General features: G+C 55.9%; 2 protein-coding genes across 2 annotated transcripts in view; both read left to right on the top strand.

Annotated features, from left to right (window-relative positions):
* On the top strand, nucleotides 1–24,673 carry BDKRB2 (bradykinin receptor B2). Its single transcript, XM_036278478.1, has 3 exons — nucleotides 1–24; nucleotides 20,840–20,951; nucleotides 23,563–24,673. The coding sequence occupies exons 2-3, from the start codon at nucleotides 20,878–20,880 to the stop codon at nucleotides 24,671–24,673; spliced, it is 1,185 nt and encodes a 394-aa protein (XP_036134371.1). The 5' UTR covers nucleotides 1–24; nucleotides 20,840–20,877.
* Nucleotides 20,903–25,074, top strand: part of BDKRB1 (bradykinin receptor B1) — a 19,913-nt gene continuing 15,741 nt past the window's right edge. The window contains exon 1 of the mRNA XM_036278493.1: nucleotides 20,903–20,951. The gene's annotated coding sequence lies outside the window, so the exon portion shown is untranslated. The remainder of the gene's footprint in view (nucleotides 20,952–25,074) is intronic.

Below are 25,074 nucleotides of genomic sequence, written 5' to 3' on the forward strand. Positions count from 1 at the left end.
CCCGCACAGCTCCCTCCAGACAAGGTGGGTGCCCGGCGGACTCCTGTCCTTGCTGGGAGAGCAGGCAGTCCCCGCACAGAGGGAAGGTGTCACGGGGGCTGACTCTCAGGCTGAGACGAAAGTTCCCCTCAGATCCCGGGGAGTTTGGGAAAAGTTCCCTTCCTTCCCTCGCCCTGACAAGTGACCAGAAGGGCTTGAGGGCTTGTCTTGTTTCTTTCGGGTTTGTCTTCTCCCTGAATCAGAGCAACCGACCGACGTGTGTGTACTGGTGTGAGCTGTGAGATAGAGATTGATTCGACTTGTGTACTCCGGGTGGACGCCTTGAACCAAGAGCTTCAGCCCGGGAGAGGTGTGGCAGTTTAAGGTGTGGGTTTAGACCCCTGGATCTGGCTTCTCACGCACACTCCGCCACCGCTCACCGGCCCTGGGTGCCCTTGGACACAGTACTTAACCTCTCGGAGCCTTGGTTTCTCTGTGTGCAAAGTACTCTGCTGGCCTGCTCCCCGAGGGGGCAGGGGTGTAAATCAGACGGAGGTGGAAGTTCGTAAATGTTGGCTGATGGGCACTGAGGTGGTGATTTTAACTCAGACGGGCTACTTGTCCTCCATCCCCCGAGCCCGGCCCTGGTGTAAGACAGGAGTGAAGGGCTCTGCATCCGGCCCTGGGTTGCAGTCCCAGCTCTGTCTCCATTCCCTGCATGACATTCTGGACCCGTTCTGCCCCGCTCCCCCCAATCTCTTGAGCTGCAAAGATGACCCGGCAGGGTGTTTGCAAAGACAGAAATGGGCTCATGCCGCAAACGCCGCGCACGTAGCATCGCGGTCGCTGTTAGAGCTGCTGAGGGCGGTAGTTTCTCGGGCCTGCGCAGGGGTGGATGACGGCGTGGCTCTTCCGGGCAGGTTAGAATGTGCCTCCCTGAGTCACAGGCTGCCTGTGGCTCCTGCAACCACAGGAAGGGAGAGCTCTGGCCCGGGTGTGGGCAGCGGGGGCCCCGGGGCCAACCCCACCTGGAATTCCTTCTCTGAGGCTCCAAGGGACACTGCCCTCCCCCTTCTGGGCCCTGGCAGCAGTGGGGGGACGGGGACACCCTGTAAATGGGAGCCCCACCGGCTTCAAGGAGTTTGCTGTCTTCCTCCTGCCTGGAGCGGGAGTCCGGCAGGTGGGGAATGGCCAGGAGAAAGGGGTGTGGAAATCATTAAAAACAAGAAGGCGCCCCTGTTGACCCCACAGGCAGCACCCCAGGGTCTCAACTCAGTTCTACCCTGAACTCACACACCCCAGCAGTCTCGTGCTCCGAGACCCTTGCGGAAGAGATGAGGACTGGGTCTCAGGGCGAGGACATAACCTTGAAAGCCCTTTGCTCAGTGTCTGGGGAAATGTCTCGACCTCCTTGGGGCTCAGGCTCTGTCACTTATGAACAGGGGAAGGTTCGGATGATTGAGTGTGGATGGCGAGACTGAGGATTTAGGATTAGACCAGATTCAGGAGATGCCGACTGATGAGACCGAGCAGGGGAAATAGCTATGCCACGTGGCCTCTGCTGACCGCAGACTGTGTCTAGATGAACGTTCAGAGGGAGCCTGGGGGTGACGCTAAGGTCTGTCCCTCTCACAGGTGCCACCTCATGGTCAGGGAGGGGCCCACCCGGGGCCGGGGACGGTGCTTTGCAGACCCACCAGGGACTCTGGTTTACAGAATAAAAGCAGAGATCTTATCTGTTTGTTCACAGTTGTCTGTCCTGCACTGAGAACTATGCCTACCCCAAAGCAGGCTCCAGTCAGTATTTGCTGAATGACTGAAGGGTCTTTCCGTCATGAATAGATGGATGAAGGGATGGATGGATGGACAGATGGAAAGAAATATAGATGGATGGATGGATGGATGGATGGATGGATGGATGGATGGATAGGTGGATGGGTGGGTGGATGGGTGGGTGGGTGGATGGATGGATGGATGGATGGATGGATAAATGGACACTGGTCACAGAGCAGGCACTTGAAAGCACACGAAGTATATCGCTATGTGAAAGAAGCCAGACTGAAAAGGCTACATGCTGTAGGATTCCAACTATATGACATTCTGGAAAAAGCAAAACTATAGAAACAATAAAAATATCAGTGCTTGCCCTGGCCAGTTTGGCTCAGCAGTTAGAGCGTTGGCCTGTGGTCCAGAGAGATCCGGGTTCGGTTCCAACTAAGGGCACGTACCTCAGTTACAATTTGGTCCCCAGCCCTGGTTGGGTCGTGCGGGTGGCAACCACTCGATGTGTCCCTTTCACATCGATGTTTCTCTCTTTCTCTCTCTCTCTTCCTTGCTCTCCCACTCTATCTGAACAAAAAATGGAAAAATGTCCTCGGGTGAGGATAAAAAATATGTATATATATCAGTGGTTGCCAGAGCTGGGGAGCGGGAGGGATAAACGGGTGAAGCACAGAGGATTTTTAGGGCAGCAAAGCTATTCTGTGTAATGCTACAATGGTGGATACATGTCATTGTACATTTGCCCAACCCATAGACTGTACCACACCGAGAGTGAACTCAATGTAAACTATGGACTTTGGGTGACGATGACGTGTCGATGTAGGTTCATTGATTGTCATAAATGCACCACCTGGCCGAGGTGGGGGTAGTATTGATAGTGGGGAGGTTGTGTGTGGAGGAGGGGGGCTGGTGGAATATGGGAAAACTCTGCACTTTCCATTCAATTTTTCTGTGAACCTAGAACTGCTCTAAAAAATAAATTGTATTTAAGAAAAAAAGGGGGAAGCACACAGAGCAAGCCTGGTGTTGCTTTGAGGAGTCCGAGGCACTTGGAGTGTCTCAGGGCCATGAGTCAATTGATCAGAACTTACTGAGACTTGATACCCAATTGCATCACTTCCGATGCCCACCAGTCCAGGCCTGCGCTGACCCCTGAGCACCCACCTCAGTGCGCATGCTTCCAGGGATGGAGAGCTCACTACTCCATAAGGCAGCTCACGCCATCTCGGGAGTGCTGCGCTGTTGAAAGGTCTTCTTCAGACTAAAGTTAAACTCCTCTCCCACCGAACAATGGCCCACTTTCCATTTCTTGGGGTTGGACTCACAATTCTACTCTCCACTGGTGCTTTCTGAGCTACATGTCCTCAACTCTTTCATCAAAACTCACTTTCCAGAACAAACCCAAGGACTCGGGTGTTTTTTTGACTCTGTCATCAAAGTGGTATCTGTCGGGTTCTAGAGGTTAGAAAAATGTGAGCCCCGCCCCCCAAACCTTCACAGCACAAGGTGGGCAGGAACAAACATGGGCTCTGGGTTCAAATTCTGACTGTTACGGGCTAGAGAACTTCTCTGAGCCTGGGCTTTCTCTTCCCAACTGCTCAGTGGGTTCATCCTTCCCGTTTCTGAGACCAAGGTGAAGGTTAACTCAGATGACTCAGGTGCAGAGGGAACAGGAGCCAGGCTCCCACCTGACAGCGCCAGGAAAAGAGCCTGGGACAATCAGAGGTGTTGTCTTTGCCCCACAGTGGGGGTCACGGCGGCTTGAGGGTTCCTGGAGAAAGGGTACCCCAGCATACCCACACTCATGTTCCTTGACAACGTGCCATGGGGTTGCCAATGGGAGCCCAGACACGCTTCCCTGCAGGCTCGAACTTCCCACCGCCAGCACCTTGGGCCTTGGATCTCTGTGGTCAGTAGAGTGTTGGAAGGTGAGGGATTAATCCCATCAAATAATTCAAGTAAAAGGAAGATGTTGTACAGAAAAAATTAGTGTGATCAATGAAACCAGTCACATTCTAAGGTATGGCTAAAAATTGGTGGTAATGTGATTATAAAGGTTAATATCTGTTTAGAAAGGATACTTAAAATAGAAAAGACATTAAAAATTGTTAATAATCTGGAACTAAAATCTCACATTATTGTAACTAAACCTAAACATGGGAAGAGGGGGATAGAAAGAGTGTGCTAAAGATTTTATCGTACCTGGAAGAAAAGTTATTGTTCTACTCTTGAAGCTAATAGGTAGATACAGGTTTTAACATATTTGTTAAAAAAATGAAAGATAACCTTTAGAAGAGAAGAGAAGAGTATATGTATGTATACATAAAAATATATTACATTTATTGTAAATTATATTACTTTGTACTCTATAAGAAACATACACTCTAAGAAATATATAAAACATCAATAAATCCAAGATGTAGAATTCTTACAGGCTGCATTACCTGACCTTACTGCAGCAAACATCAAACATAGAAACTAAACATCATAAACCACTTGAAAATTTTAGAAAACGCTCTTTCTCACAACTCTTTCATCAGAGATCATCAAGACTAAAATTATAGATATTTGAGAAGTGACTGACTAGGAGAATGCTACAGATCAAATTCACAATGGCAGCCAAAGCCATACTCATAGGACAACTCATAGCATTCATTTTTTTAAATTATTAAACAATAAAGATGGCCAGTAAATGAATGACATGTTTAATTTAAGAAGCTAAATAATGAACAAAAACAGTGGACAAAGGGACAAAAGAAAGAAAAAAGAGGTAGAAGAAAGAAGAGGGATGACAAAACTAAATGATTCATTAGAGAGAACAAAGCATTAATATCAGTAGTCCATCCAAGGAAAAAAAAAGAGCCAGCTCTCTGATGAGAGGGGAGGAGAAAGGAGTAGCAGGAACTAATGTGTACTGTTCAGAGAACTACAATAAGATGATGGATAGAGAGCCAGGGGTGGCCACTTTACCTGGTGGTCAAGAATGGCGGGCAGCCACAGTTGGGCTCAGCATCCCGGCCTTTACATGGGCACACTGTGTGGGAAGGAGCTGCCTGCCTGGGGGTTTCCATCAGCCTCCCAAAAGTCTCCATGCTTCCTGGTCCCCATTTCCTGGGAGCGTCCTGTGTCCCTGAGCAGAATTTGCCTCACCTACAGAAAGGTGGGTAGCATGAAGCTAAAGCCCCTGCCCAGGTCACGGCCCATGCCTGGGGCTCCACCATCTCTGCTTCTACCTTTACACAGCGGTCTCAGCGGGAGCCCAGGGACCAACATGCTCACAGATGTGCTATGTATTTAACCACCAGTATTTTTTTTAAAGAGTCAATATTTAAAAATGTAAATACTTCCCATAAAAGTTCACGTTCCCAGATTCTCTAGTAACACAGGCAGCTCTGGCCAGGCTGAACTCGAACCTCCCATCTGGTCATGCGCAGCCCTTCAGGTGAAGCCTGGGCCCACCAGGGCCCAGAGTGCCCACCCGCACGCAGCCCCAGCACCTGCTCTTTCCTGCAGCCTGCCCCCCGGATGGGCCCACAGGATTTGACTGTGAGACCTGCTCTGCACCTGCAGACCTTGAGGAGGAGCTGAGCCGGTCACACAGGCAGGAAGAACTTTCTCAGAGTAGATGTACAAGGACACCCGCTTCCCCAACACACACGCCTTCTCACGTGCTCACTGGGAAGAAAATCCCACGTAAGGGAGGGAAAAGGCAGCTCCCTCCCCACACTGAACTCTGGGGGTCGAACTATAACACGAGTTTGTGGTAGCACTGCAAAGTGCCGTAAAGACGGAACAGCCCTGGCCGGCTTGGCTCAGTGGTTAGAGCGTCGGGCTGTGGACCAAGGAGTCACGGGTTCGATTCTGGTCAAGGGCACGTACCTCGGTTGTGATTCGTCCCCAGCCCTGACTGGGGTCATGCGGGAGGCAGCCAATGGGTGTGTCTCTCACATAGATGTCTCCCTCTCCCTCCCTCCCACTCTATCTGAAGATAAATGAAAAAATATTCTCAGGTGAGGATTTAAAAAAAGAGAGAACAGCTCCCAGGCCTAAAGCAGGAACATCCAACAGTGCATTTGAAACCATGTTTGAGGGCCTGACTCCTCTGAAAAAAGGAAAAGGCAACTTGAAAGTGAGGACAAGCTGAGTCACCCAGCGAGCTAAGCACACCAGGCTCCGAGTCTCTGGGCCTCCGCTCGTGCTGTTCCGTGTCTACAATGCATTTTCTCTCTCCTCCAGCTTCTCCCCGTGCCCTATTCTTACTCATCCTTCAAGAGGAAGGGGTCTCCCTTTTAGGAAGCCCTTTATACCCCTTTCCAGCTGGGTTAGGTCCCTCCCTGGTGCCCCTGCAACTGCCTGTGACCCCTCAGTGACAGCACTAGTCATACTCTGTTGTGGTCATCGGTGTGTCTGTCCCCCTGCCAGCCTGTGAGCTCCCCTCAGAGACCAGGGCCTCTTCTTAGCCATCTGCCCATCCCCGCCGCCAGTGCAGGACCCGTATGTATGCACACCCTATTGGTCCTGTTTCTCTGGAGAGCCCTGACTCTCTCACACACGCACGCACACACATACACACACCCTATTGGTCCTGTTTCTCTGGAGAGCCCTGACTCACACACACACACCCTATTGGTCCTGTTTCTCTGGAGAGCCCTGACTCTCTCACACACGCACGCACACACATACACACACCCTATTGGTCCTGTTTCTCTGGAGAGCCCTGACTCACACACACACACCCTATTGGTCCTGTTTCTCTGGAGAGCCCTGACTCTCACACACACACACGCACGCACACACACACACACCCTATTAGTCCTGTTTCTCTGGAGAGCCCTGACTCTCACACACACGCGCGCACACACACACACACACCCTATTGGTCCTGTTTCTCTGGAGAACCCTGACTCACACACACACACACACACACACGCACGCACACACACCCTATTGGTCCTGTTTCTCTGGAGAACCCTGACTCACACACACACACACACACACACGCACGCACACACACCCTATTGGTCCTATTTCTCTGGAGAACCCTGACTCACACACACACACACACACACGCACACACACCCTATTGGTCCTGTTTCTCCGGAGAGCCCTGACTCTCACACACACACACACACACACACACTGCCTCTCTATGCCTGCATGCCCCACAACCAGCTTGTGACACGTCTAGAATGTCTGAATTGTCTCTGTGGACAGGTTTCAAGTTCTTTCTCCTGAGGGTCCCGGGCCCAGGTAAAGCGAGGGTGTGCCCACAGAGGGCAGGGAGTGCAGTGGGGTAGGCAGGGCACAGGGACTGCCCGGTGCCACACGGAAGTATGTCTCAGCCCCACCTCTGGGCGGCTGTGCCACCCAAAACTGTCCCAACTGTTGCTCTGATCAACCTGTTAAGCAGGGCGGGGTCCCCACGTGAGAGCGGAGAAATGGTCTCCAGAGGTGAGGCGGCTAATCAGAGGCTGAGCTGGGTGGGGGCCCGCCTGGGTGTTCCCCCGAGGACACTGCCTGCCCGGATAGGTGAAGTCAGACAGGAATCCGTGCGGAGACTGCCTGGCTGCTGAGTGAGCGGAGGGGGCTGGAGATGCTGCTGGGAGCCTGCCCCCTGCCTGGATGCAAACCACCCACCTGCACACCTCGGATGCCCCAGCCATGGGCACATGGTTTACTGTGAGGATAAATATCAGTCACGGGGATGCTCCTTGCAAGGAATTTCTTCCAAGAGTCTGTGGTGGTTGTGGTTGGACTGTGGTGGTGTGGCTGAGGGACTGGGGTCACCTGGGGCAGTCACTGCACAGGGCAATTTGTGGATTTGGGGATAGCAGAGGGACTGTTATTCCTGAGGCAGGGAATGGAGCTGAGGGCTCGGGAGGTCCTGAGGGCCAGGGGTGATCGGCTGGGTCCTGGCCACAGCCTGCATACTGGGGATGATGCTCCTTGTCCTACAGGTGGGGGGACCCAGGCTCAGAGAGGTGCCACTCCTTAAAGTCACATTGCTAATGAATGGCAGAGCCGGGATCTGAACACCGCCGGTCTGGTCCGTCACGCAGGCTCTGTTCCGACACTGGCCAGGCAGGGGGGTGAGGGGAATAGCCAGATAAGCTAGGAGTGGGGAGACCGGGGAGAGCACTGGGCATCCTATCAAGGAAGAAAAATCGGCTTCGGGCTTCCTGCAGCAGCAAATGCACCGACCCCACAGGGCATCAGCAGACTCGGGAGGGAGACAGGGAGAAACATGCTCCTACGTGAAAGGGCTCAACGCGGCGTAACACCACCCCAAGACTTCAACCAGGCCACAGAGCCTGGGGAAGGAGCTGCTTCTGTCCCTTTCCTCTGTCTCACTGGGACCCCAAATTCAGTTCACACTCTGTGACGACGAGTGGCTGCAGCAGGAAATCTCATCATCCGAGCTCCCCTGTGCGGCAGGCGACTCACCTGCGTGCTTTTTCCCGGGTGGCTAGAAGCTCCCCAAGTCCACCTGCTCAGGACATGGGCTTGGGTCAGACAAAAAATCATCAAAGAAACACGCATAAATACTTAAAATTTCCTCTGCAGTGAAAACATGCTTGTGCAAATATTTACCCGTTTTTAATGTAAGCAAGCTCTTTCTTGGAGCACGAGTTGGCTGGTTATGTGTGTTCCATAAGCGAACCTATCATTCGCTCCCTAGTTTTTAAAAATCAGAGAAAACACTTGGCTTATTCAAATATTTGTATTATAAAAGTAATACATGTTCTTCATAGAAAATGTGGAAGCTGCTACAAAGAATAATCAGAAAATTAAAAAACAAAACCCAGAAAAGCAGCCCAGAGTCCCGTGCTCCAAGGCAACACCAGGAGTAATAATGTGGTACTTGCCTTCCGACTTGCCTTACCCCATTCTGCATACAATTGAGTGCCCGGCTTTCTCCCACTTGACATTGTGTCAGAAGTATTCTATCTCTGTTGTTTTTTCTTTATTGAGTTTTAGAGAGAGAGGAAGGGAGAGGGAGAGAGACAGAAACATCAATGAGAGAGAATATCTACTGGCCGCCCACTGCATGCCCCCCACTGGGGATCGGGCCCACAACCTGGGCATGTGTCCTGACCGGGAATCGAACCTGTGACCTCTTGGTACCTGGGTCGATGCTCAACCACTGAGCCACACCAGCTGGATGTATTCATTCTCTCTTTTTTGGTGAATTCTTTGGAGCATCATTTTCCACATATTTAGCCAGTTCCCCGGTCCAAAATACTGGGGTTGCTCTCCCTCCCGCCGCCCTCCCCACTCACCTAAAAGATGCTAAGCAGCTCGCTCCATTTTCCTGTCCTGCTGATTATTTTCAGAAATACCAACCAAGAAGGAAATGGCATTTTGTTTTTTGGTTTTTGATTTGTTTCACCAAATTATCCCAAAATTGAATTTTCTGAAGACAGATTTGGAAGCGACTCCACCCTCCCCTGCGAGACCCTATTCAGAGCAGACATGTGGCTGCCACCTGCCTGCTCCGGGAGTCCGTGACTGGCGCGCAAGCCCTTGCTGTCCGGGTTGTTTTCTGTTGTCTTGGCTCCGGGGGCTCCTGCAGGAATCGGCCCGGCAGCCCGAGGCTGGAGACGGGAGCTGGCGTCTCACCAGCCATAAACCCCGGCCCATGGCAATAATGCCCAGTGTTGACTGAGCACCTACTAATAACCTCTCCCATTTCACTGATAAGGAAGGCGGCTCAGAGAGGTGAAGGGGCCTGGCAGTGGGCACGGAAACAGGATGCCCTTTCCCCTGCGCCAGGCTTCGGAGCGGAGTGTGTGGGAAGGTGCGCAGCTTGGGCACTCGCCTGGCACTGAGTCACCGCGGGCCGAGCGGGGCACCTCAGAGGCTTTTGTTTCTGGTCCCCAAACCGTGAACTGCAAGGAGACTGGCAAGCTCGTGCACGTCAGAAGTTCTCTCCCCGGCTCAGGAGGTGGGAACTTTCCGCTTGATTCAGCCCCAGAAACTCTCACCCCAGGGACCCTGCACCCCGCGGGGCTGCCTCCCAGCCTGGGCTGCTCCTCTGCGGGGTAGGGGTAGGCGCAGAGGGAGCGCTCGCCCGCCCAGCAGGAAGGCAGGCTGGGGGAGAATCAGTGTAGACATTGGTGGGCCCAGACCAGCCCCGCAGGTCACAGCTGCCTGGCCCTGGGGCTAGTGACCTATCTGGACTTCATTTTCAACCTGAAGTAGGGCGGGTCACCCTGGTGTGACCCTCCTACAGTGCTGCCAGGGGAATTCGTGGAGACCAGGTCTGTGACTCTCCTGACATGCAGATGGTACCTGTTTAATATCTGTGTCTAGAACCAGACAGACCGAGGGGCAAGGGGCCGTGGCGTTGGATGGGGCAGCCTCATATAGTCCAAGGGCTCACACCCAGAGAATTTAAGCAGTCTTGGTCCAAATACACCAAAAGCATTGCCCAGACTGTGCTTGAACACTTCCAGTGACAGGGAACTCACTACTGCAGAGAACAGTGCAATTCAGCAAACATTAAATCATCAGCTACTCTGTGCCAGGACCGGGACCTGGAAAAGCAAAGACCCTCGTCTATGCCTTAGGGACTGACAGTGCGGTGATGGGGATGGGAGTCAGAAAAAGAAGAGCATACGTGTGTGTATGTTTGTATGTCTGTGTCTGTGTGTCTGTGTCTCTATGTTTGTGTGTATGTCTCTGTGTGTCTATATGTCTCTGTGTACATAAGTCTGTATGTCTATGTGTGTCTGTGTGCATGTCTCTGTGTGTGTCTGTGTGTCTTGTGTGTCTGTGTGTATCTGTGTGTATGTCTATGTCTGTGTGTATGTTTGCGTGTGTCTATGTGTACATCTGTGTGTCTGTGTCTGTGTGTGTCTGTGTATGTCTGTGTGTCTGTGTGTCCGTCTGTGTCCATCTGTGCGTACACCTGTGTTTGTGTCTGTGTGGGTCTGTGTGTGTGTCTGAGTGTGTCTATGTGTATCTGTGTGTGTGTCTGTGTGTCTCTGTGTGTATCTCTGTGTGTGTGTCTGTGTGTATGTCTGTGTATCTATGTGTAGCTGGGTGTGTGTCTGTGTGTATGTCTGTGCGTGTGTCTGAGTGTGTCTGTGTGTATCTCTGTGTGTGTCTGTGTGTATGCCTGTGTTTGCATGCGTGTGCGAACACCGATGACTGAAATATGGACTAATAGAGAGTCACCACAAGGGTGAGGCCCACCCTGACACCAGAACAGACGGATTTAGAAAGCCGCCAAGCACAGACTGTCTTAGCTGAAGGACACTGCAAAATAGTCCATGCACTCCCCCCCTGCACCCTACGGATGAGGAAACTGAGGTGCAGAGGGAGAGCCCCCTGCTCAAAGGCACAGGCTGAGCCAGTGGCCCAGTACAGATCTAACAACAACAACAGTAACTCTGAGGGCAGCTGCCACGGGTGGACGCGGCTCCGCGCCAGCCCCGGAGCCGGGCATCTCATTGCATCCTCACGACAACCCTGGGGTGCACGCCATGACCACCCCTGCCTTGAGATGAGGAAGCAGAGTTTCAGAAAGGAGCCAGGAGCCGGGCACAGAGCCAGGTCTGCCGGTCCCCTCCCAGCCCTCACAGCAGCCCTGGCCTCGGACTGACTTTGGGCCTTAGGCCACCTCTCTGGGAGCCCCAGCAGGGACAGACCTTGGAGATGAGGAGCCCCCAGGCTCTGGGAAGGCAACCCCTTAGGTAGGGTGGGGGAGGGGGTCTGAGCCCTTCCTGAGCCCCAAACTCCAGGCCTTTCCTCAGGGTCTGCCGTTTACAATTGGTCACAAACAAGTTGGCTCTTTTTGGTTCTTTTGTCTGTCTGGTGGCTCTGGGAGTGACCGTACGGGTCCCCGTGTATGAGTCTGTGACGTGGATAAATCACTGTCTGACCCTTGGTCAGCAACATAGTCATAACAGGCCCCTAGCAGGACAGTTGCTTCAGCCCTCTGGAACCATCTCCCCGCCTCCCCTGCCCCTCCCTTCATGCCCTCCTCCCTGCATCTCCCCTTCCTTCACAGGGAAGGTTACCCCCATTTCACCAAGAGGCTAAGTCAGCTGCCTGCAGTCATCCAGGGAGACAAATCAAGACAGGTCCAGCTCTGCCTGGCTCCTGAGTCCGGGCATGATGTGAATGCCTGTGCTGGGGGCTCGGGGCCAACTCTTCCATCCTCTCTGCTTCTCGGGTCTTGGGAAGGTCCAGACCCCTTCTCAGCAGACCAGCTCTAAGAAACAGGCTCCCTGCCCACTGCTCCCCAGGAAAGGTAGCGCTTTGGCAGGACCAGAGCTCTGGGATTCTGAAGGTTGACTCCCTGGATTCCAACGAGCTCCACTTTCCGCAGCGCATTGGGCAGAGGGCTGTGGTCACATGTCTGCTTTGACTTGACTGTGGCTTTGACTCTGGCGGGCCCGACATGGTGGGGCCAGGACCTGGGATCCTTGGATCTTTTGGGGAGCAGGGCAGGGGGGCAGGGAGACTCCCCAGCTGTGCCACTCCCAGTGAAGGGGAACTTGCTAAGACTGACTCACTCTGCCCACCTCCTTCAGAGTCTTTGGATGCCAGTGGGAGAGGACGTGAACGCTGGAAACACAATATGCCAAACCCGTTGCTTCTGTTTGCATGCTTCTTCGAATGGGGAGCTCACTGCTTCCCCATGGTAGCTTATTTTCTCTTTCGGGACACGGTGGTGCAGACGTCTCCAGAATCATCTGTTACAACTACTCATTCTCCCAGTGAGGAAGGGAAGGTCCAGAGATGCCGAGGCATTTACCCAAGGTCGTGCCTGGTACTCAGCGATGGAGGCAGGACTAGAACCCGGGGCTCTGATGCCCAGACAACACTCCATCCACCTCTTTGCTACAGTGTCTCAGATAAGGAGGGATCTCTGCCGGCTGAGAAGTCAGGGAAGGTTTCTCAGAGGAGGTGACATTTGAGACGGTCCTTAAAAGATGGCACTAGGACGGTGGCTTGACGTCCCGATTCTTTTGTCCTGCTCACCATGTCTGCTATGTCTCATACTGAGCATGGCCAACGGGAGTATAGGTTTACTGATGGGTGGAGGGGTGGACGGCTGGGCGGGAAGGCCCCTCCCGGGAGGGAGCAGTGGGAGGGGTCTCTTCAGAGCCGAGGGCATCTTGTGAGGAGTCTTTAGATCCCAAATATTTTTGTGCCCTGAGGATTGTTTTTTCTCTGCAGCTGGCTCTGAGTCCCCGTTTATTGTGTCTTCCTCCCCTTGTTTTGTAAACTAGGCTGGGTGACGAAAGGTCACAGCACACACTTGTGTGTGGCCAAGGAGCTGGGCCAACAGCCAGCGTGGTGGAGGCCTCCGGCCAGCTGCCCTCTCCTCCCCCCGCAGGGCCAGTGCCTCCCCCGGCTTTTGGTCTCTTGCATGAATTTCTATGCCCCCCCCCCCTTATAAATTATGTCATGCTGAGGACCGGAGCCGGGAGCAGGCAGGGAGGTGGAAAGAAGACCTCTTTGCGATCAATCCAAGGCAGCTCCCTGGAGGTTCGGGGTGCCCACCACGCCCTCGCACGGGCTGCGGGCGTGGAGTTCGGTTCTAACCGTGTTTACAGTCATGACATTAACACACGGCACTGTCTTCCACCCAGCGTGGTGACGGCTGCGGGATGATAAGAACAAACAGGGGGCCTGGGTACCAGGGTTCCAAGACCTGGGTTCAGGTTGAGCTCTGCCCCTCACCGGCTGTGTGTCCTGGGAGAATGTCTGGGCCTCCATGTCCATTTCTGTAACTTGAGGGGGTCCAAGAGCCCTTCCCACGCTACTGTTCCAGGACCTTGTCGGCTGAACCCAGGAACAGGTGTCAGGGCCGAAGGAAGGAGGAAGGAGGACAGGGTCTGGGACAAGAATCCCGTGCTTTCATTAGGATCGCCCTTCGGCTCTGTCCCCAGCAAGTCCAGGGAGTGCCCCCAGACCCCTGGCCACCTGTGCCCTGGACCAAGCCCTCAAAGGCCACTCCCGCAGGAACCAGGCTTGGAGTTTGGACCTGGGCAGGCAGACCTGGGTTTGAATCTGAGCTGCCTAGTCGTGTGAGCTTGAACGATCTTGGCTTAGTTTGCTAAGCTTCTGCTTTCTCATCTGAGACATGGGAATAATAATGCACCGACCACACAGTGCGGTCTTGAGGATGTAGCAGGCAGGGCTCACCGTATTTCTTCCATTTCCCTCTGCCTCTACCCTTCCAGTGTGTGCGCTGGGCAGACAAGGGAGATAAGACTCACCCTGACCTCTACCAATCACCCTGACCTCTATCCATCACCCTGACTCTATCCATCACCCTGACTCTATCCATCACCCTGACCTCTACCCATCACCCTGACCTCTATCCATCACCCTGACCTCTACCAATCACCCTGACTCTATCCATCACCCTGACCTCTACCAATCACCCTGACTCTATCCATCACCCTGACCTCTATCCATCACCCTGACTCTACCCATCACCCTGACCTCTACCCATCACCCTGACCTCTACCCATCACCCTGACTCTATCCATCACCCTGACTCTATCCATCACCCTGACTCTATCCATCACCCTGACTCTACCCATCACCCTGACTCTACCCATCACCCTGACCTCTACCCATCACCCTGACCTCTACCCATCACCCTGACCTACGATCACACGTCCACCCTGACCCTCACCGACCTACCCATCACCCTGACCTCTACCCATCACCCTGACCTCTACCATCACCCTGACTTACCATGCCCACCCTGACTCTATACCCATCTATCCCTGACCACCCTCACCTGACTCTATCCATCACCCTGACCTCTACCATCACCCTGACCTCTACCCATCACCCGACTCTACTCACCCTGACCTCTACCCATCACCCTGACTCTACCATCACCCTGACCTACCATCACCTGACCTCTTCACCCACTCTACCCATCACCCTGACCTCTACCCATCACCCTGACTCTACCCATCACCCTGACTCTATCCATCACCCTGACCTCTATCCATCACTCTGACCTCTATTATTGAGCACCTACTAGGTATCAGGTACTCAACAGAGAAAGGGAGAAGCAACACAAGCAACTCTAACAATCTGCCCTAAATAAACATCACGGGGAAGGAAGAGGGGAAGGAGAGGGAGAGAATGAGACTGCTCAAGGCAGTTCAACCGGAAAAAAAAGAGCCAATAGGAGATACGTATGAAGGGATTCATTGTGAAGTGGTTGTAGGGCCAGCTGGACAAGCCAAACCCCATCAGGAAGGCCACTCCGAGAGGGCCAGAACGCTCAGGCAGGAATGGAAGCCACCCCATTCTGGAAACCGGGTTCTGCTCTAACCTTGCAACTGATTGGACCAGGCCCACCCAGGTCACAGAGGCTCAGCTCCCTCACTTCAAATCAACTGAGTATACAGTTTAATCACATCTACAAATGCCCCCATATTGGCCGGTGTGGCTCAGCGGTTGAGCGTTGACCCATGCACCAAGAGGTCGCTGGTTCGATTCCCGGTCAGGGCACATGCCCAGGTTGTGGGCCCGATCCCCAGTGGGGGGGCACGCAGGAGGCAGCCAATCAGTGTTCTCTCTCATCGATATTTCTATCTCTCTTCTTCTCCCTTCCTCTCTCTCTAAAAAAATCAGTAAAGGAGGAAAAAAAATAAGAAAATGTTTAAGGAACAGAATGCCCCATAGCAACAGCTAGATCTGTTAGTTTGAATAACCGGGGCTGTTGCCTAGCCACGTCAACACATAAAACTGCCCAAGTTGCAGGGAACTTAGGGGAGGCACCAGGGAAGGGTTTGTAAACGTAGCTGAGTTGGTCTCCATTTCAGCAGGCAGAAGGGGGGAAGGGCATTCAGGCAGAGGGCACAGCCCGGGCAAAGGCAGGGGTGATGGGGACGTGGAAATGTCCTTGGGGAACAGGTGTGGGCCCACGTGGTTGGCTCGCTGTGAAATGTATTACATACAGAGAGATTGGAATGAAGAAATGGCTTTGTAAATAACAATACACAAATACAATGCCTTTTTCTAAGGTGCCATGACAACCATGGAACAGGGAAACTTCCCTTGCTAGGAGGTCCCACGTAGAGGGGCAGGGGAGGAAGGACGTCGGATGCGGATACACCAGGAGCTGTGATCAGGGACAGGACTCTGGGAGACGCTAATGTTTTTTCAATGCTCTTCACTGTGGTCATGTTCTCTTTTCAAACGAAAAGGGAGATGTTAGTTTTTTAAGGGGAAGGAGTGGTCTCAGGATGTCAGCCAAAGTTGCTCATTCAGGAAAAATACGAGGCCCAGTGCGGAGAGAAGAAACAGCTGTGCTGAACAGAGCAGCCCACCCACAGTCAGGGCGAAGACAAACACAAGGAGCCCGTCCCGAGGGGAGCTGGGTCAGGGAGCATGCTCTGACCTCTGCCGGGGAGAGCAGGCTGAGTGAGGGACTCTGCTCCTCCAGGCTCCCCCGCTTGCCCCGTAAATGTTTCCAAAACATTCCAGGCTCCGAAGTGTGGAGACGCTGGGAGGGCCCCCTGCGCGGGCAGAGGTGGAACTGGACCTCCCTCCAGCTGCCTCACTTCCCAACGCCCCGTCCCTGCCCCCGACAGCTGAGGTCTCCGGGGGGGGGGGGGGGGGGCGGGGGGGGGAGGAGAGAAGGACCCTCGGAAGCTGCTGAGGCCACACCTCCCCCTGCTCTGGAGGCCCAGGCTGGGTCGCAGGCCCCGCCCCCAGTGGTGGCTGTGGCCAGACGTTACCTCTGCGAGCACCTAGGAGTAGCATCCTCACCCAGCCATCCGTCCATCAGACTGTACGGGAAGCTTTACTCCGGGAGGTGCTGGGAGGGGGTCCTGAGCTGTGACTCGGAGAGCTCAGTGCTTCTAGCGCTGGCCCTGACTCCGCTGGCTGGGTGGTCTGAGGGATTTGACTTCGTCATAGAGCAGCTGTTTTTAAGAGGTTAGGACGCACAGAAAGCACAGTGGAGGGTGGAAAGAGGAATAAACAGGCTCCCTCCGAGGAGCCTGGCTATAACGGGACAGACGGACACACACACACACAGCCATCAGGAGAGAGGGGTGCACCGGCACAAGGAGCACACCCACCCGGGGCCTGAGGATGGAACGGGGTGATCTCAGGGGCTCCCCTGGATTGGCGGGGCAAGGGTGTCCCAGAGACACGTGTGTCTCTCCATGCAGCTGCGAAAACACTGTCTGGAAACCTTAGCGGGTGTGTGAGCGGGAGGGCAGGCCACGTGGAAGGGACTCCCCCTAAACCCACGCAGGTGTGGCCGAAGCGGACGGGCCCCCTCGGGTGGGGCTGGAAGAGCGGCGCATGTCCTGGAGCACGGTCACCACGTGCTTCATGCAGGTGACACCACTGATCATCTGGGCCCCGCAGCGGCCCTGGGAGGTGGGGGCTATTTTCACACTAACCCCCAAATAGAAGTGGGATAGAGAAGGGGTCTCAGTTCCTGGTCTGGCTTCTGAGCCCGTAAGGCTGGGCCTCGGTTTGTGACACATGTTTCCAGGAAATGCCTCAGGGTGTGTCCCCCACTCTGCCTTGGGCTGTGTCCCCCACTCTGCCTTGGGGTGTGTCCCCCACTCTCTGCCTCGGGCTGTGTCCCCCACTCTGCCTCGGGGTGTGTCCCCCACTCTGCCTCGGGCTGTGTCTCACATGTCACATGTTTCTCTTTCTCCCTCCCTCCCCCACTTCCACTCTCTCTAAAATTCAACGGAAAAAATTATCCTCAGGTGAGGATTAACAACAACAACAAAAAATACAATAGACTGTTGTATTTAGCATTGACTATAAACAACGCAATAAGGTAGGACTAGATTTGGGGGGCCAGCCCAGGCAGGGACCTGCTCATTGCTGGGAAATCACAGATACCAGAGAGGTGTCGGAGACATGCCAGCCCCCTGAGACTAACAATGGGGCTCCAGTCCACAACCCCCACTTTGAGAAGTAGCCCAGGGCTCGAACATGCAGCCACAAAGCACAAGGCCGGCCGTGGCTGCAAGGTCGGGTGCTCCATACGAGGTGAGCCGGGCCGAGCAGCGGCTGCGGTCGTCTGTGGTGGCCACAGCCCGAGCCCCTCGGACGTGGGTCTTGGTCTGAAAGTACAGTGAGCGCCGGCTCAGCCTGAAGTGGAATTTACTCCCGACAGCTCCGAGGTCCAGTGTTGACGTGAGCCAGGAGGGAAACATGTGAAGTAAGTCCTCTTGGACAGGACCCGGGACGGCAGTGTACGAGTCAGTCGGAATGTTGTGTTCCTTCCAAAGCATCGGTTTGAAAAATGAGGGGAAGACCAGCTCAGAGTCATCACCTTACCCCCCCACCCCGACCCCGCCGCTGTGACGACCAGAGCGTGTGGGGGCAGGGGCCCATCCCGGCTCGGTGGACAACCAGGCCCGGGGACAAAGGGACTTACTCACGCACACAGTGCTGCACCCCTGACCACCACACCGCCCGGTGCCCACGTGCCCACCACGCCACGCCACGCTCCCCCCTCAAAGCCCCTGAATAATACTCTGACATCTGATTGTGTAATCCCAGGGTACGTTAGTCAGGGTCCCAGGAGGAAAGGGAGGGCACATTCAAACTGGGTAATTCGAAGAGGATGTTAGAGGGTCTGTTGACAGGGCACAGGCAGCTCGCGGGGCACCCCCAGCCGGCACAGCAAAGGCCCCGCTCCACTCTCCCGCCCTGCTAGAGGCTCGAGCTAGCGAGAGGGGTGGCAGTTTCCAGCCTCCACAGGACCCCTGGTAGCCAGTCCTGGAGGCTCCCTGGGAGGGAGCTGAGAGCCACGCCCCTCCTGTCCCCCCTCCCGCCCTCAGCCTCCTACTGGAGCCCCCGCAGGCCAAACCCTACGGCAGCCAGAAGGCAGAGCCCAGTGTGGTCCCTGCAGGGGTGCGCAGGGAGGGGGCCCTGGAGCACCTCAGCAGCTCCACACCGAGATCCTCCCCAGAGCAGGCACCCACAGGCCTCCGAAGCTGATGCAGAGAAACAGGTAGACGGCCCAGATTCCACTTCTGGAGGGCCTGACGCCTCCTGGTCTCTGGACATCTGGAGAGATAAGGGCCCTCAGCTTTGTTTTGAAAATGAGAGCAATGTTTACAGCCATTAGCAAGCAATTGGGATCCAGCTAGGCTGATTAGGCCAGGTCTGGGAGCACCCAGCCGGGCAGACCCAGCCAGGCACTCAGCGAGGAGACATTGGGCTCCTGGCCAAGCTGGGAGGCCGAGTCACCGGTACCGGTACCGCTGTCACTGGCCGGGAGGAAATGGGAGAAGCTGCCGGCAGGCTGAGGGCCCTCGACCAGAGAGGAGCCCCCTGGGGGCCGGGAAGCTTGACTCCTCTCTTCCCCCCCGAATCTCAGCACCCAAACGCACTCAATAACGGCTGTTGAGAAATGAATGATTCGAACACATGACCCCCAACTGAATTTTCTCTCCATGGGGCAGGAAGGGCCCCGCAGAAAGGCAGTCTGCAGGTCTTTCTCCCCCTCCCCAGAGCCCCCCCTGAAGGATCAGAGGGCTCAGCTGCTCCTTCCATCCCTCCCCATCCCGCAGGTTCTGAATCCCGACCTCAGCTCTGCTGGGGGCTCCTGTGATTTTGAAAGTGTTCCCCATGTTTCCTGCTTACCAAGTCGGGCTTTTCTTTCCCTAATGGGTTCCAATTTCCTGAACAAATTTCCACGGCCTTATCTGCACCTCCCATGCGCGCGTTAGGACAGCTGGGCCTCTGGGAGCCTGGCGGGTTTGCCGGCTCCTGCTGAGTGGCTGAAGGCAGGGTGGGCGATCGGGGTGGGCGATCAGGGTGGGCGATCGGGGTGGGCGATCGGGCTGCACCACGTCCTCACGCACCGGCACTCACGCGCCCAGCTGTGCACACCTTCCAGGCCGGGGCGAGAGGTCCGTAGGATCCTGGAGCGAGCTCCAAGTCTGGCACCAGAGGGGTGGGGGGTGGGGGGATGTTTAAGCCCCACTTCCAGGTCTGGAAGGACTCTCCCCTCTGGGACAGGTCACCCACCCCACTTGCCCCTCGTAAGGCAAGCTCACGGCCACGCCGCCTCCCTGGACAGCGCAGGTGCCAGTGCGGAGGCCAGGGAAAGGCTCTGTCCGCGGAAACCCCACTGGGCTTACACCTTTCCCCCCGGAGACATAGGCGAGGCCGGCTCCGCACCCGAGGCGCGTGGGGCGGCAGCCACAGGGTTGCACAGGCTCACCCGTCCCGTCGCTCATCGGGCTCTAAGCTCCTTGCCGTCCTACTTCGTGTCCATCAGGTCAAGGCGAGCCGTCCTCACGCCCAGAGCCCTGCCCTGAGCTCCAGACCCACGCTGGGCCCGCGGCTGCTCACACCCACACCTGCCGTCACAGAGCCCTCAAGGTGAACAGGTGCAAATCTCAGCAGTGATGCAGTTTCTCCAAGCCAGCCCACCCCTTCTTCCCTTCACGGGATGGCAGCACCTGGGGTGGGGAGTCCTTGGCCCTTCCTCACCCTCACCCCGACCCCTTCACTTCCATCCTTGCACCGGACACGTCAGTTGGAGTCTCTGAGCAGCTCTGGAGCCCATCCTCCCCAGGCTCCCCATCCCTTGCGGAACCCAGTGGGCACACCCCTAACCAGTGTCCTGCTTCCACTCTGCTCCCCGACTCCACCCACCACATCCCAGCCCCCCACCCCAGCAGCCACCGGGGCCTAACACATTCACACCCAGCTTCTTCCTGCCTCAGGGCCTTTGCTTCTGCTCCTCCTCTGCCCAGACATCCCCCTCTCCACCACCCTGCTTCACCCAGTTCACTCCTGCTCGCCCTCAGGTCTCGTGACAAATGTCCACTCACCCCCTGCCCCAGGCTGCTCTAGGCCCCGTGTCATGTCTGTCGTGGGACTTTGTGTTCTGTTTCATGGCACTTACATCGTGTTCAATTATTTGATGACTATCTGAGTACAATCTGGCTTCTCCACTAAACAAGCTCCTGGAGGGCAGAGGCTGTGCCCGTCCTCGTCCCTGTGTCCCCAGCGCGCCGGGTGAAAGGCTCCGTTTCCCTGGCCTCTGTTTTCCGCTCCCCCGCCGGCCATCTGACCCGCTTTCTCTTTCGTGCAGCACAGGTGAGGCCTGCCTCACGCCCGTTCTGAGTCCAGATGTTCTCGGCCTGGAGGAGACCAAATTACCTGTCTGATCATGAAGACCTGCTACCCACCACGGCCTCCGTCAGGTGCGTCAAAGACATCCCTCAGTTTACCATGTTTGGGGGGCGGTACACCCTGAGAACACCCAGGACAGGGCATCCTCGCCTCCTGGGCAGCAGTTGAAGCAACAAGGCAATGTTAAGTGCAAGACAGCAGCTCCGAGGGCTGCTGAGGCCCGCGCTCCAACGCCCGAGGCCTGAGGGGCAGAGGCAGTGGGCGGTTCTGTGGGTGTGGGAAGGCGGTGCAGGAAGAGGCACTGTCCGGGGGCGGACGTGAGCCGTCCTGGATGCGCTTGGACATGAAGACAGTGACACTCCGAAATCAGCACCCAAAGAATCACACAGAGGTGCTGCAGGTGGCCCTGGAGACAGATGTCCCCACACGTGGCTGACATCTGTTGGAAGGCCAGGGCACTCGAGAGAGAATGTGGGGGCATTTGTCCCAAGTAGAAGGAGGGAAAGGGGAAGGTCAGTCCTGAGGGGACAAAGGGGAGCGGGGCCCAGCCTGCTCCATGATGTCTGGGCCTCGGCAGGAAGACTAATGACTGGGGACCCGAATGTACGCAGGTGGCCAGCTGGTTCCCCCAGGAGGCCGTGTGTGAGGACAGTGCGGTGGCTGGTGTCCCCAGAGTGAACAACCCAACGGTCCGAGGAGGCAGCTGCAATGCCTTTTCTGACCCAGTCTCGATGTCACGCTCTGTCATGGCCTCCGCCACCGGGCTGGGAGCAACGTGCTCACTGAAAGAGGAAGAGACCACTTTCTGAAGGAGGCCTAGCGAATTTCTGGACATATGAAATGCCCCAGAAGAATCTTCCAGAGCATATTTCCTGCCCGTCACTCACTTCTTAAAGCCCTCGGGGGCGAATCTCACTTGCTCAGCACCGGTGGTGACTGTCCTTCACCCCTGTGCAGCTGCTCTCTTGCCCCTTCCCACCTCTAACATCTCGTCCACCTTCCGGAACACACCAGCGGCTCCCCACTTCTGCGCCTCTGCCTGGTCTGTCCTCTCTGTCTGGTCTCCGCATCCCTGGAGACCCAGCTGCAGAGGCGCATCTCCCCTCCTCCCCCTCCCCCTCCCCCAAGGCCGTGTCCCACGCCCCTCGTCCTACCCCTGGCACTCATCAGATCGTGGGCCACAGCCAGGACAGGGGACACTGGTGTCCCCTCTGGGTCCAGCCCGGGTGGAACTTAGCACAGAGAAGACACTCCAGACTCATGCACAGGGTAGACACGTTGATGCACGTCAGCCACAGGTCCGCAGCCTGGCCCCTCAAAGACGCCAGCCGCTCCAGGAACAGGGGCTTTTCCTGGGAAATCCCAGAGCAATCAGCAAGTTCCTTCCCAGGACGTGCGGCTCCATTCCTGCCCCTGAGCCTGCCAACAATCCACTGCCCAGGAAATGCCCCTATCCCTCCACCTTCCCTCCCCCACACCACCCAGCGCTAGGGAAATGCCTAATTCGTCCTGCCCAAGCTGTTGGAAGCTTTTCTGTGTGTCTTCATACCCACTCTTCCATTGGGATCTTGCAACAGCCATGCAAGGCAAAGGAAACAAAATGGGAGCTCAGAAAGGTCGAGCAATGTGCCCAAGGCCACACAGCCAGGGCTGGAACCCATGTCTTTTGAAGCAAACCCAGGCCGTTGTGCCGAAGGCAGAGGTGACTCAGCCCCAGCAGCGGCACTTCTAGAAAGTGAACTGCCCGCCTGCTGCGTCTTACCCACGGGTGAGAGAAGGAGCCACGGCTCAGCGCTGGAGCAAGAACATGCGAACAGTGGTGTTCGAGTGTAACACGGGTTGTTTTAACAGCTTCGCGACAAAAGGAATAACTGTTAATGTTCTGCTGAACCAAGTGCAGTGCTTGGGGCTTTGTGCTCATTGCCTTAGCGCCTCGCCACAAGCCTGAGGCGTAGATTTTGTTATTCCTATTTTTACAAGGTGGGTCATTGCGGTTCAGAGAGGTTAATTAACTTCTTCAAGGTCGCACAGCTAATGCATGAGCCAGGATTTGAACCCAGGAGGACAGTCCAGCTCCCAAACCCTGCCCCCCCCATCAGGTAACCGCTGGTCACTCAAGGCTCTGCTGACGGAGGGCACAGCCCGATGCGCCCCTCTGCCAGAAGGAGCAAGGGCGTGGGGGAAAGGGCCGCGGTCTCCCAGCCAGGCTGGAATCTCTGTTTGGCACGATGTCCTTGTTCCGTCCTAATAAATTAATTACCTACGGCCAGTGCATGAGAGGCTGGAAGATGACCCGCTCCTTTGGGAAGGGCCCACGCGATAAGGAAGGAATGCACTATGTATCCTCCCACCGTGGAAGCTTCGAGGAGGTCCAGGGTCCAAGGCTCGCGCTTGTTAGTTCTGGAGATGGACGCTGGCCAAGGAAACACCCCGGTGGAGCCAAGAGAGAACAGGAGCGGTGCCTTTAGGCCCACGGAGCAGAGGCGCCTCCCCAAGGCGCGGGGGAGTCAGGTGCGCCGAACGGAGTCTCTGAGCACGGCCGGCCGCAGAAGGGGCCCAAGTTCCACCCAGGCTTCGCCTTCTGGGAGCTGTTCGCCGATTGCCCCTCTCCTTCTGCATCCACTGTTTCTCCTTCCTTTTGCGATCTTGAGGTGTAACCGCCTCTTTTCCACTTTCTTTCAGCGCTGAAATGCTCAACAGCACCTCACAAGTCCTTCTGTCTGCTGTCAACGGCACCCCGGGCCAGGGCAGCAGCTGCTCGCACCCCGAGCTGTGGGGCTGGCTCAACACCATCCAGGCCCCCTTCCTCTGGGTCCTGTTCATGCTGGCGGTGATCGAGAACATCTTCGTCCTCAGCGTCTTCTGCCTGCACAAGAGCAGGTGCACGGTGGCAGAGATCTACCTGGGCAACCTGGCCGTGGCCGACCTGATCTTGGCCTGCGGGCTGCCCTTCTATGCCATCACCATGGCCAACAACTTCGACTGGCTCTTCGGGGAGGCCCTGTGCCGCGTGGTGAACACCATGGCCTACATGAATCTGTACAGCAGCATCTGCTTCCTGATGCTGGTGAGCATCGACCGCTACCTGGCCCTGGTGAAGACCATGTCCGTGGGCCGGATGCGCGGCGTGCGCTGGGCCAAACTCTACAGCCTGGTGATCTGGGGGTGCGCACTGCTCCTGAGCTCCCCCATGCTGGCCTTCCGGACCATGAGGCACTACACAGACGAGGGCCACAACGTCACCGCCTGCGTCATCATCTACCCGTCCCGCACCTGGGAGGTGTTCACCAACATGCTCCTGAATTTCGTGGGCTTCCTCCTGCCCCTGAGCATCATCACCTTCTGCACGGTGCAGATCATGCAGGTGCTTCGCAACAACGAGATGCAGAAGTTCAAGGAGATCCAGACAGAGAGGAAGGCCACCGTGCTGGTCCTGGCCGTGCTGTTGCTGTTCGTCATCTGCTGGCTGCCCTTCCAGATCAGCACCTTCCTGGACACGCTGCTGCGCCTGGGTGTCCTCTCCAGCTGCTGGGACGAGCATGTCGTTGACGTCTTCACGCAGATCTCTAGCTACGTGGCCTACAGCAACAGCTGCCTCAACCCACTGGTGTACGCCATCGTGGGCAAGCGCTTCCGCAAGAAATCCCGGGAGGTGTACCAGCGACTGTGCCAGAAGGGGGGCTGCATGGCGCAGCCCAGCCTGGTGGAGAGCTCCATGGGCACGCTGCGGACCTCCATCTCGGTGGAACGGCAGATTCACAAGTTGCCAAGGTGGGTGGGGAGCAGCCAGTGAGCAGGAGCGACCAAGGCTACGGTGAATGTGTGTGAGGGTTCCCAGACAATGGCTCCTAGGGATGTGCCTAACGAGGCATGGAAGTCATCCCTGGTGTGACCTTGGGCAGCGGGTCGGTTCTGCAGTGAACACAGGAGCGTGATCCCTGCCCATGTTGCAGGGAGCACAGCTGTGAGGAGGGGGTGACCCCGAACACCACAGCGTCGTCATTCTATTTGCTCCCACCCCTGGGCCAGTTTGCTCCTTCCCAAGAGTGGAGGGGCCAGGGGCAGGGCCAGGGTGACTGAGCTTTCCTCCCATGTGATGTCCCCCCTGCCACAGCAGGACAGCTCCGATCTCTGGCAGAACCAGCACCCCAGTTTCAGTGTGGTGGCTGAGTGCACAGGCCGGGCCTGGCTGAA

The sequence above is a fragment of the Molossus molossus genome, unplaced genomic scaffold, assembly GCF_014108415.1.
Source record: "Molossus molossus isolate mMolMol1 unplaced genomic scaffold, mMolMol1.p scaffold_m16_p_1, whole genome shotgun sequence".
Lineage (NCBI taxonomy): Eukaryota > Metazoa > Chordata > Mammalia > Chiroptera > Molossidae > Molossus > Molossus molossus.